Here is a 13,993-nt window from a genome sequence, read left to right as displayed (position 1 = left end):
GATGGGTCTATTCCTACCATGTCGTCGTGGGACCAAGCAAAATAGTCCATGTTGGCTTTCAGAAATTGAGTCAGCTGGCTGCGTAGCTTTTCACTGCAATTTGCTCCAATTAATACTGTCCTATCCGGGTGCTCCTTGTCCCGGTGGACCTGGTCTAGTAACTCTAAGGGGGCTCTTTGTATTCTTTCGAGGTGCCCTGGTTTTGTAATTGCTATGAGGCGACCCTGGTTGTAGCTTTGAGGGCTTGAGCGTAGCAGTTCCTGGATTCCTCTCGATCCCCTTTTACTGTGACAGTACCCCATGGCGTTGGGAACTTGAGACACTGATGATATGTTGAGGGCACCGCCTTCATCTGATGCAACCATGGTCTCCCTAATATCACGTTGTAAGTGGTCGGACCCTCGATGACTAACTATCTTACCAGTTTGTTAACTCCTTCAACATACGTGGGGATGGTTATCTCACCTACCGAATGTGCAGTCTCACCACTGAATCCCACCAAAGGTACAGATTTCTTTATCAGGTTCTCTTTATCAAAACCCATGGTTTTGAGGGTTTCCAGCATAATGAGGTTTACAGAACTCCCTGTATCTAATGCTTTTCGTACGATGCAATTGCCAATGGATAACGTTATAGTTAGGGTATCGTCATGTTGCTCTGCGCTGCTTTCTATGTCGGTTTCATCGAAAGTTACCGGGGTAAATTGCTCGCTTACCCCGTATGAAGTTTCTGGATGATTCCCTTTACTTTCAGTGGCTTTCCTCTTAGCGGCGGAATATGTCAAACCCGATAGCTCGGATCCGCCTGTTATCACGTTAATAATTTTCGTGCATATGGGTGGGGCAGAAGGAAGCACCTGGTTCACTGCTTCCCTTCTGTCCTGCTTGCCCCCACGTGATAACAGGTGGTCCAAGTTTCCCCATCGTACCTGGAACTTTACTTCCCTACGCAACCTATAATAATCTTTAGTCGTGTGCCCTATGTCCTGATGCCATTCGCATCTTTTGTTGTTGTCTCTATCGTCGTTGGGTCGATTCTGAGTGGGGGGTTTTGGCCACCTCACCTGATCCCCTAAGCCTCTTAGTGCTTTCAGCAACCCTTCCATTCCCGTGTTGAATCCATACTCAGATAGCTTAGGAGGATGCTGGGAGTCGTCAACTTGCTGGGTTTTTTCTGCTACTTTGCTGATATTGGGTCTGCTGTATGGCTTGGCTCGTTCGTCTTTCTTTTCTGTTGAGACTTTCCTGCTAAGTTTGTCGAAGTTTGTTATTCCTTTTCTAGCTTGTATGTCTTCTTCCAACCTTAATGCCGCTGTAGCTCTCTACTGTACTTCTTCGAATCTCTCACAAGGGTACATCGTTAATTCTTTGTAGAGGTTTGATTCCTTATCCAAGCCCTGCCTGAAGGCGTTGATGGCCGTGGACATGTCGTAGCCTCGTATTGAGACTTTCTCTGCATTGAATCTGGTGACGTAATCTTTGATTGATTCACCTATTTCCTGAACGATCCTATACAGATCACTTGGCTGCTTCTATGTTCTCCGGCTACTGGAGAACTCCCGATTGAAGGCGTTGACCAAATTGATGAATGAAGATATGGTCCCGTTAGGCAAGCCGACGAACCATTGTAATGCTGCTCTGGTTACGGTCGAACCAAATCCTTTACACATACATGCCTCCTTCGAAGCTCTTATGCCAATGGTAAAAATCATTTTTTGCTTAAATTGGCTAATGTGATCACAGGGATCTGTGGTTCCATCGAAGAGGGTCATTGTTGGGACGTTAAATCCTTTTGGTAAGGTCACTGTAGCTATATCGTCAGTAAAAGGCGAGTCAGCGTAGCTTTCCGGTGCAGCCATCTCCATAGGCAGTGGTATTCCTGGGACCCTCCGGAGGAGGCTTCGTAGTTTCTGGTATTGTTGTTTTATATACGTCTCTCTCCCGGCGGGTCGCAGGTGCTCTTGTGACTGACGTTCTGCCCCTCGTACGAAGTTCTGTTGTCCTAAGGCTACTGGTTGGTGCATCTGCGATGCTGCTGCAGCCGGGCCGCTTTCCCAGGCATACTCAGCTTGATTTGCAACTGGAGCCCTGATCACCGGGATCGCGGCTGCCGCTCTGCTCTGCTGGCGCCCTTCTACATCTGAAGTGGGTCTTGGCTCTTGGCGTGCTGGCGTGCTGGCTCATCATCTGGTGTCAATGCTCCTAGTCTTGTTGGGAAGAGGCTTCCTCTTGCCTGCGGTGTTGCGTCCATGTCAAACCTGAGTGCTACTTCGTGTGACAGCACCCGCGTCTGCCTCCGATCCCTACTTTCTCCTGGTGATCCCCTGGATCTGTCTTCCTACATCCAAGGGGCTGAATTAGCGGCCTGGCTTTCTACCTCGTTTATCTATGCTCGGAGGATATTGTTGTCCACTTCCATCTGGGATCTCATGCTCCTGTTTTCGTTCTGCATTGTCCGGATCGTCTTTGCTAATGTGTCCAGCCCGCTTATCATGATGCTGGTGGGACTCGGAGGAGCCTGAACCTATTGCCTAGATTGTGCTCCTCTCTCAGGCTGTGGGACTCCTTGCCGTCCCTGGACGACTCCCGAATATCTAGTCTGGACTCTCTCCGAAGATGGGCTTGCTGCTGCCTGGAAACTTTGAGTTTTCTTGACGGCTGGTATCTGGGCGGCACTGGTGGTTTGAACCGGGGTTGTGCGTGCTGCTGCTGCAAAGGGATATGGTACCCGTGTTGCTGCTGAGGGGGATGGTGCCCGTGTTGCTGGGGCACCGCTGGTGCTACCTGAGTTGGTTTATTGGTGTCCGGACATGTTATGCTTGCTGTGTAGATTGGCTAACGAAGACGACCACTATGCCCCACGATGGGCGCCAAACTGTTTTGGTAAATTTCTACCAATTTAGGGTTAAAGCGGTCTTAACGTTAGGTCTGTATTATGATTTTTGTTGTATGATAATTTGAATGCACGGCGTAAATAAATGACACAAGCGATTTTGGTGACGCGGAAAACCCGATTCGGGAAACAACCGCAGGGGGAGACGGATTTTTCCCACCAAGATTTTCACTATAATTCGGGAGGAAGTATAGTTCGTGTGTTATGCTATGGAAGTTAGGGTATAATTCCTGTATTTCCTGATGGTCCTGCTTCTCTGCATTGAGGCCCCTTATATAGGGGAGCTTGCTCAGCTAGGGTTTCTTGCTTTTCTTCCAAGTTATTCCTAATTTGACGCTGAATAGGACTTTCCTTCATTGGATATGATAAGTGATAGAATTTCCATATGCTTCTTCCATACGGATCAAAGCCCACGTCTTGCACTACGCGCTGATGCTGCCACCCTAGCTCCCTGACGCCCTGAGTCTCACACTGCTTCCAGACTCGCTGCCCCAGACCAGCCCATATCCATATTTTGGGCCTAACAATCTTCATTTATTCATCACGTTTTGCTTTGTTAATATGATTGACAACCTTGTTAACATGTCAAACTTGATAATGAGTGAGTAGTTTCCTTAACTAGGGTTAATGGGGAAATAGGGGAAACCAACATGGGGGATGATTCATGCTTAATTTAATATGTTCACATAATTTATTTGCTTGCTTGTTGTGATCTCAACTTATGCACATGTTATGTTTGATGAAATGCGAGCCTATGAATCCTTGTATTTTTTTATCCATCACTTACCTTTCAATAAGACTTGTAAGATATAAACCAATTCAAGTCTCATTAGACCATGCATATAGTTGAGTAGGGAGGATTAAGTCGACTTGTAGGTGTTGTACAATCTAACGATTCGGCTCCGGACCCAAACCTTCCTAGGATTGTAAGATATAAACCAACTCGATCCTATCACAACAATAAATGCTTGCTTATAATTTGAGAATATGTTTGTATGATCAATTCCCATGAATCCCCTATGAACCCATGACACCCTAGTGCTTTTAATCAATTGTTTACATCTCATTTTAGTCATCTTGCTTGTTTACTTTTATTGTTATTTAGTTTAGTGATCTTCTTATCTCAATCCAAATTGTGACACTCCTTGACACCACTACTTGCAATCGAAAATCCTACATCAATACCCGTCCCTTGGGATCCGACCTTTACTTGCCTCTTTACTAGTAGTAGAGTTGTTTGTGAAGTTATAAATATTGTTTTGGTCTAGGTGCTCCTAACGACAAGTAACCGAAATCTAAGCTCAAAGCGGACCGACCAAGCACTACAACACAATCACGATGCACACCGTGGGGATTTTCACAATAACGTTTGGGAGGCAATTTTTACAAGCAACATCTACACTAACACTCTCACGGTCAGAGTCCGACACAACCACTTTCACATGTCATGACTATGTACTTAGGTTAACGGTCACATTATACCTCTCTCTTGCTCTCATGGCTGCAAAACCAAACTTGGTATTACCAAATTCACAATTATGTATACCCCGATTATTAGAACTCAATTCATCCATAATCAGGTCACCTCACACGGATTCACTCGAAAATTACAACAATTCCTCATTGAATGTCGGTTACGACTTACAATATGTCCAACTCATCTCTCATAATAGCACTCCCTCTCTCATATTCCCGATTCCTAAATCTTATCACTATTTATTCCACTCACATCATATCCTAAGCCGAACTCCACATCCCCCAACTACTTTTGCAATTCATATTATCACTCTCTTTTCGACACTCCGAGTACCTCAACTATTTCCTCAACAATTCCACAAGTTCTACCTCAACCATACGTTAACCAAAACATCTGAGTTGTGCTAAATGGTCACTCTCACATGTTTTCAAATTGTGTTCACTATCTATGAGTCCACACAATCGCTAAATATCCCATTTTGATTGCACTTTGCTCATCATTTATAAATTGTCTCTCATGATCGATTCACCATACTAAAACATTACATAGGCCAACTACCGTCCTAGTGTTCCCAAATTATAAAACTGGATGACTATGTCTAAAACCACTCGTCTTGTCAAAAACATATGCCTAAAGCTACGGTGAGAAAACACTCTTTTGGGGCTCACACAAAATTCTATGCCCGGATATCCCGGGTCAACTCAATGGATAAGGATGATTGGAATTAAAATAAGCCAGAACGGATACGGAAAGGTAGCAAGCAAATCAAACAACATGGAGGGGATAAGAAATCAATGGTCAACACCTTAAAATTGCCCTAATAGCACATTTGAAATATAATGAACTTTAAAAGACGATGCAATTTCAAGATTGAACTTTAGCACTTTACTAACTTGTAAAATATTCTTTCTCATATGCAATTTTAGTCAAATTTACGTAAATGCGAAACGTGATATTAAAACGTTTACATAAAGGTCATTTGTCTCAAATTTCTCGAAAACTTTAATACGGAATAACCCATCATAGAATGGTACTTGTCATTATAGACCAAGTTCAAAGTATTACTATTGGATTGGTACAAAGCATAACTTAGAAAAGTCAAAATCCGGGTAGGTATATCGTTCATTTTCGAAAAGAAAATTTTAAGACGGAAAATTTTTTATATACGAACTCACAAAATGCCAAAATCAAAGATTAGAAAAATAAAGAGTGAATAAGGTACGTCACGAATACAAACAAATTGAAACTTAGAATAATAAGGAAATAAATGAAGTACGTCACGAGCGTAAAATCAAAGCTTATGCATACTTTTCACAACATTTTTTTTCGGAAAATTTGTCAACCTTCAAGACGGAAATTTTGATACACACCATTTTATTACAAAATTTAAAAAACAATATTATAGTTCTACAATACAATTAAATCATATTTGGGTAACATTAAAAACGTTCATATTCCTCACTTAGTTCAAAATTTTAGGCTAAAATTTGCAACGAAAACTTCATTTTTAAGACAATGTACCACACCACTTGGGATAACGGTAGTCTTTGTAAGACGATTAAAACAAGTTTTACTCATGGAACTGAAAAGTAAGTCAAAACTTTTAAATTGAAATTTTCGCATACAGGATAAAATCCTACATTAACAATAAGCGTTAAGCCTTTTCTTGTTCAATTTTGACCCAAGAACAAGCATAAAAATTTGGTTATCGACTCAAAAGCACAAGTTTTCAAGCTCATCCATGGTGGGAAAGAAAAATTTATCGTAAAAATCTGAGTTTTGACCACTCTAATTACAAAGAAAATTAACCATTACTATAAAAATGAACAAAGTCATGCAATTATTTGATAAAACTTGAATAACCATGTGTATATAGAAACCATTTCGAATTGCAAAATGAAGAAGATGAACTCAACTACATGGTCAAAATTTGAGAAAACGAATCAAGAAAAGTGAAGTAGCAAAGTGCAATTCAAACAACAAATTACAATATGAAAATTTTGAATTATTTTAACATAAATCGATGCGAAAGTTACGAGGTTCGAGATAGAAATGAAAAGATAAGGTAGAAAAAGCAAATTTTACACGAATTTCTCAAGTAAACAGGCCCACTTGGCCGAGTACTTAGGGCACTCGGTCGAGTGCAACTCCACTCGGTCTAGTGACAGGTTACTCGATCGAGTGGAAATTTTTTCATATGTTTTCCAGTTTCTTAAATTTGCCCACTCGGTCGAGTGACAGGTCCACTCGGTCGAGTGAGCTGTCCACTCAGTTGAGTGACTCATCCACTCGGTCGAGTGACTGGTCAACATGCTCGAGTACTACTCTACTCGATAGGGTTTGGTTTCACACTCACTATCTTTGGTACATTACTCCAAAATCATAACTATTCTACCACTAACCATCATCATTATACTCTAACAACGACACTAACCAGCTTAAATACGCAAATGATACCTACATGCCAAGATTCGGGACTACCGTCCCTCATATCAACATACACCGATCATATCTACGATATACTACTCACATGAGTCTACTTATGCATCCATCACATGTTATCACATTTTACACAAATAATTCTATCATACGATAACATATAACGATTAACAAAACACATGTATCCATACCACTTTCACTAATGATTATACTCAATGCCATATTCAAACATACATTAAAACCACGACACACATGCATTCATATCATGATTCACATCGCGTTTCCCATACTCCTAACCACCCACGTAGTGACCAACTGAGACGATAGGCACTAGCTTTGGCATTAGGCCGCCTACTCATCCAAAACCGATCTCCTATGGTACTCATGTCAGGTTCATTTTACTTACTCTCCCAGATTCATTTTTGGGTTCATTGGTCTTAGGTTCCAAAATCGTCGCTCTAATACCACTTTGTAACACCCCATCTATTCGGCCAAGATAATTGGAGCGTTACCATCTCGGTTTCCCGAGGTAGTGTTTCAAAATTCCAATCAAAGAACATTTTATAAATGAACATAATGTTTAGTGAATTACGTAAACATAAACAAATGAATAAAGTACAACTCGTGACATCTATACTCTTCTAGCCAACTAGACTCGTCTCGTGATATCATCATGCTCGTCCCGTCTCCCCCGTACTATCCAAACAACCTGCACATAACTTGCTTCCCATATGACCAAAGGATATCATATGGAGCGACACAGGCCACCCCAAAAGAGATAGGTGTAAAAAGATACAGACACACAAACGTCAGTTTTATTAAATAAATAAAGTGTGACTTAACTCGGGTGTGTGAACATACAACATGACTATGATATGAATGAACCACCATCAACAACCACCACCACGGTATCAGGACACGCCCTGACATACCGACCACCACACTGGTACCGGGACACGCTCTGACATACTGATAACCACACTAGTACCGGGACACGCCCAGACATACCAACAATCACAAACAGGTACCGGGACACACCCAGGCGTACCAGGTCTGGAAGCCAACCGGATCCCCTGCCAGACGTCGTGTCTCAACCACACGAGTCCCTCTGTAACTCAAGCCATTAATGTGCACATCCCTCTTGGAGTGGGAAGCTCCAAGAGGCGACTTAAGCGTAAGACGGTCTCCCAACCGTTTTACGTCTCCAAATAACAAGAACATGAATCCTCCAACATATACAATCACAACCGTCACAATATGAAATGCATGACAGACAACATATACCATGACATACCAAACATGTCATGGATACCAGTTCCTCAAATATCCCGACTCGTCGAGTCGTCATGACCAACAACATGCAATACGACTCACATTATGCAATTAAATGACCAAAAGACTCATTTAATAAATAAATACGACAATGAAACTGAGTAGGATAAACCTACCTCACAGAAAATCCGCATAAGCAAACCGTCACACAATCTAGGCCCGTCTCGTAAAACCGTCTCACAAAACCCATTTCCTAAAATACGATAATAATACAAATACGTATAAATATACTCATCTAATCGTACAAATACGTATACAAATATGTATAAATATACTAATATAATACATATACACATATGTATAAATATACAAATATATTTATACAAATACGTATAAATATACTAATATATTTATACAAACACGTATACGACGAAATAAACCAAACAAACCCATCTTATACACTACCCAAAAACCCGATTCACCCAACCATTTCAACGCCACCTCCACTGCCACCGTGGACCACCACCACTAGCCGTGGTGGCCATGGCCAGCATCAGCCACCCACGGCCCCACCAACAACCATACCGGATACCAACACACCCCTGCCCGCAACAACCACACACACACACACACACACACACACACACCGCACCAACCACCCCCGACACTTAGCCGTCAGCCACCACCGGCTCCCCCTCCTGCCGACACCAGTGACCACCCAGCTACAACCACACGACAACCACAACAGCAACAATGACCCCGATGGCAGCAACAACAACAAACAATCGACACAACATCACACTCCCTGACATCCCTCCTTTTTCCCTATGAAAACGCCCCCTCCAGCCGCCATATCTACCACCACTGACCACCACTCTACTCACCTCACCACCCTCGACAATAACCACCCAAAATCTGGACCCAACCCGACCCGACACACCCCTAAAACAGCAGCCTTATACCCGCATCACAAAACCCTAAAAAACCCATATAAAATAGTCGGTCAAAGCCCTTAATGGGCGGTCAACGGCAGCCTATAGGGTGGTCAAAGACGGGTCAAGGTCGGGAAGGGTTAAAGGTATAAAATAAATAATAAAGGCTAGTATAAGAAGATTTACCTTACGATCTTAAGGCGGAGGGACAAAAGACGATCTCTATTCTCTTCCTTTTATTTCTCTTTTCTCTCTTCTTTCCTGTCTCTAAGATTTCCCTTAAATTGTGTGCTGGAAATGGTGAATGAAATGATAAGGGTTGGGTGGATGAGGATAAGGGAGTATATATATATATATATATATATATATATATATGTATATATATATATATATATATATATATATATATGTATATATATATATATATGTATATATATATATATGTATATATATATGTATATATATATATATATATATATATATATATATATATATATATATATATATATGTATATATGTATATATATATATATATATATATATATATGTATATATATATATATATATATATATATATATGTATATATATATGTATATATATATATATATATATGTATATATATATATATATATATATATGGCGGGAGTGTAATACATGTATAATGTTTTATTATTATTATTATTATAATCATTATTATTCCGTCTCAACATAACTCGTATCAATAAAATATTATTATTATATAATTATTAAATACGGAGTATTACAATTTCTTTATCATTATTGTTTTCTTCCATTTCCAACCAATCATTCATATGTTAACCGATCTTGATAGAATTCACTCTATAACAACTTGTTTAGCAACTCCCGTCTCCTTGTGTTCGACTCCTATTACTACATTAATTTGTGTCTAGGTTATTTATCTTTGATTAGGTATGCGATAAAGCTTTTCAGTTGCCTCCCAAGAAGCGCTGGTTTAACGTCCCTCATGATATAAGAAGCTCATCTGATCAATTTTTGTCCTTGAGCTCGCCATCATTCGAGCTTTCTTTCATAACTTCTTTCACATTCCGCATCCACTTCATGCTCTTCCATGAATAACCTTTCTTAGCACTCTTATTATTAGTGCTCGTAAAATCTTCACCTGTAAAACAATCAACACCAATATCGACCTCCAGCAGATCCGTCAGTAAGGATCGAGGTTTAGAAGAAACAAGAATAGAGTCCATAGTGTTAAGTAAATAACAAGACTCTTGTGACATTGGGCTCTTAATGGTGTTTTTCTTGCTAAAGGTAACATGGTCATTGCCCACTTCTAAGGTCAACTTCCCATTTTTCACATCTATTAACGCGCCCGCGGTGTGCAAAAATGGCCTACCCAATATAATTGAGGTTTGTGAGTCCTCGACCATATCAAGTATGAGGACGTCAACGGGTATGAAAAACTTGCCAAGTTTGACGGGCACATCTTCTAAGACACCTAAAGGTTGCTTTAAATAATGGTCCGCCATTTGTAAAGTAATATTAGTGCATTTTAAAACACCCATGTTATGTTTTTCACAAATGGAATAGGGCATGATTCTTACACTAGAACCTAGGTCGCAAAGGGCCTTATCAATTGTATATGTGCCTATATTGCAAGGGATAGAATAACTACCGGGATCCTTAAGTTTTGGGGGGGACTTGTTTTGTAAGAGTGCACTACACTCTTCGGTGGAAGCTATGGTCTCAACCTCATTGAAGGATCGCTTCTTTGAGAAGACTTATTTCATGAATTTTGAGTAATAAGGGACTTGGGTAAGCAATTCAATAAATAGGATGGTAATTTATAAATTCTTAACAACTTCCAAGAACTTACCGAACTTACTCTCCTTCTTGTTCTTAGCTAGGCGGTGGGGAAATGGTACTTGAATTTCAACATCTTTCTTTGGAGGAACATCCTCCACATCTTTCTCTTTCTCAACCATAATATGATCATCCACCTTCTTTGACACGGCATCACTTTCCTTAGCATTAGGAGAGACCTCCATCTCCACAAGTACCTCTTAACTTTCTTTAGGCATAGGGGGCTCATCATCCTTGTTACCAAGCTTACTCTTTTTCTTAAACATTGCTAAGCGGTGAGGAAATATCACTTGAATCTTAATGGGAGGCTCTTCACTAGCCCTCTTTTTGTCACTTCCCCCAAGCTTGGTCTCTTTACTTACCACATCATCATCCAAAGTCATGGATGGCTCATCATAACCCTTACCACTCCTCAACTTTATGGTATTAACCGTCTCATGTGGTTGCTCTCCTTGGGGCGGTATTTGACCCATCTTCCTTTGAGAGCTAGAGGCGGCTACTTGAGCCATTTGTTGCTCTGGGATTTTGATTGCGATATTGTGAGCTTGGTCACTCTTTTGATATTGAGCCACCAACACGGTTTGAGCCTTAACCATTTGCATCACCAAGGCTTATAGTTTGTTCCCCCCATGGTTATTTTGTTGGACATTTCGGGGTGGTGGACCTTGGGTCGGTTGGAAATTTTTTTGAGGCGGCCTTTGTTGTTAGTTTTGACTTTGATGGTCCGGTGGGTAATTCTACCTTTATTGTGGTGGAACATAGGCATTTTTTTATTGTTGGGTTTGAGGCACAAAAGTTTGTTGTGGTTGAGGATTTAACACATTGTACAATTTCGGGTGAAATTTCGTGTTCGGGTTATAAGTATTTGAAAATATAACCGGTTGAAATGAACTTTGTCTAAAACTTTGAAAAGCATTTACCTCCTCAATAGTAGCTTTCCAATGAGCGGTGTAATGACCCGCACCTCCGCAACCTTCGCAAACAACAATTTGGCTTGTAGAGGACATGGCATTGACTTGTTGAAAAGAGGAAGCCGCATTTTGAGCCTCCAATTTTTCTTGAAGCAAATAGGATTTGAGCTTTCAAAATGGTTATGTCAGAAGCTTCCTCTTTACCTTTATTGGTGAGCTCCAGGAGTTGATATATTAGGCATCATGAATCGACATGGATTCAATTGTGGCATGAGTAATATCCGTGTCAATTTGATCAAACCGCCCATTGTTGGCGGAATCAAGAATTCTTCGGGACTCGGCACAACATCCATTGTAGAATGTTATAGCTAGGAACCAAGCATCCAACCCATGATGTGGGCATTTCCTTTGTAACTCCTTGTACCTTTCCCAAGCTTAATACAAGCTCTCTAGTGCTTATTGGCGGAATCCCATGATTTGGCTCCACAAGGTTTGAGTTTTCTCCGATGGAAAAAACTTTTGATAGAAAGCAAGAGCCAAAGTTTCCCAATTGGTGATTCCCATGGCGGTGCGATCAAGGCTATTGATCCACAGTTTTTCCTTTTCCTTCAAAAGAGAAAGGGAAAAGTATCTCCCTTATTTGAGCTTGAGTGACTCCCGTTTGCTGAATCATGGAGCAATAGTCACAAACATTTTGAACATGCAAATTGGGATCCTCCAAAGGACTTCCCCTAAATTGCTTCCTCTCCACAAGGCTAATAAAAGCCGGTTTGATCTCGAACTCCGGGGCGGTAATTTAGGTAGTAGTGATACCCGCCGGGAGCATAGCCATGGTGGGCTTGAAATGATTGGAAAGTTTCACCATCTTTTTTTATTGGAAATGGTGGTGGTGGTGGTGGTGGTGATGATTATGAACTAGAAACTTCCTCCTCTTCAAATGCTTGAAGATCGTCTACGTAAGACTTTCTTGCGCTTTCAATTTGCACGGGAGAAGCGGCCTCTTTAATTTCTTTCAAAAAACGTCGTCTTCTACGCAAGGTTTTCTCGGGCTCGAAATCAGGTGGAAACAATTCTCCAATGCGAGAAGACATGGGCATAGGACAACAATCTCAAGAAACTTGTAAGCAACAGTCTCAAGGAACAAGTGTTCCTCAAGACAAAAGAAAACAATATAGATATCAACAATTCTAAACGCAATAAAACCGTGCTCCCCTGCAATGGCGCCAAAATTTGATAGGCTTGTCGCACACCTAATCAAAGACAAAATTCCCTAGACACAAATGAATTTAGTACAAGGGGTCGAACACAAGGAGATGGGAATTGCGTTATGAAATGCTATGAATAAAAGTCTATCAAGGTCGATTACGATTGGTTTGTTTGATTGGTTTGATAACTTGTAAGTAAAATGATATAAAATATATATGATAAAAGAGTCTAGGGGCGTCGGGTCACACATGAAATTGTATACATATATATATATATATATATATATATATATATATATATATATATATATATATATATATATATATATATATATATATATATATATATATATATATATATATATATATATATATATATATATAGAAAAGGGATCCTATAAGTCCACCTTATTTAGGTGAGTCCTTGAGTCCTCATCCAAGCCCTTAGATCTAAATAATGGATGGCTAGGATTAGAGCAAATTAAAGGGTTGTGCTATAAATACCACAAAACCCTAATCTCTCATTTCATTCCCTCACAACACAAATCTTTCACTTCTCTCTCTTCCTCCCATCTCTCTCTAAACCGCGCCCCACCACCACATTTCACCGCCACACCTCTCCACCACCACGCCAATGTTGCAGCCGCCGCCGCCGCCACCACTCGAACGCCGCCACAACTCCACCACGGTCTCCTCCACGCTGCCGCATCCCTCCTCTTTTCCATTTTTTTCAGATCTGAGAAACCAACAAAACCACCCCTTATCCCTCACGCCGCCGCCGCCACGCACTTGGACCGCAACTCCACCATCCGCCGCCTCCTCTTTCCCATTTTTTTTAGATCGAGAAACCTTCACAACCACCCCAATCTCCCTCACCCCGACGTCGCCACACCGCCACCACCATTACACTGCCGCCTTCACTCCGTGCTCCTCTTCCCCCTTCGTTCTTTCTCATATCGTCCTCCTTGCAGATCTGTTTTTTTTTTCTTTTTTTTTATTGCGTCAAAGTTGGCGGTTGTTGT

At 40.9% G+C, this 13,993-nt stretch overlaps 1 protein-coding gene and 1 non-coding gene across 2 annotated transcripts; one reads left to right on the top strand and one right to left on the bottom strand.

Moving 5' to 3' along the window:
• Nucleotides 1-412: 412 nt before the first annotated feature.
• LOC141632733 (uncharacterized) lies at nucleotides 413-1,105 on the bottom strand. Its single transcript, XM_074445249.1, has one exon. It carries the CDS (start codon nucleotides 1,103-1,105, stop codon nucleotides 413-415), a length of 693 nt encoding a protein of 230 aa, XP_074301350.1.
• An 11,046-nt stretch (nucleotides 1,106-12,151) lies between these two features.
• On the top strand, nucleotides 12,152-12,259 carry LOC141636258 (small nucleolar RNA R71). The gene has a single exon (XR_012540881.1). It is a non-coding gene; the product is annotated as a small nucleolar RNA R71 (small nucleolar RNA).
• The last annotated feature ends 1,734 nt before the right edge of the window (nucleotides 12,260-13,993 follow it).

This window comes from Silene latifolia, chromosome Y, assembly GCF_048544455.1.
Source record: "Silene latifolia isolate original U9 population chromosome Y, ASM4854445v1, whole genome shotgun sequence".
In the NCBI taxonomy this organism is placed as follows: Eukaryota; Viridiplantae; Streptophyta; class Magnoliopsida; order Caryophyllales; family Caryophyllaceae; genus Silene; species Silene latifolia.
The sequence above is the reverse complement of the archived record's forward strand: the minus strand, read 5'-3'. Positions and strand labels throughout refer to the sequence as shown.

What these genes read in the sequence shown, in the direction of transcription:
- LOC141632733 (XM_074445249.1), bottom strand. Translation starts at nt 1,105, where the DNA reads ATGGAAGGGTTGCTGAAAGCACTAAGAGGCTTAGGGGATCAGGTGAGG.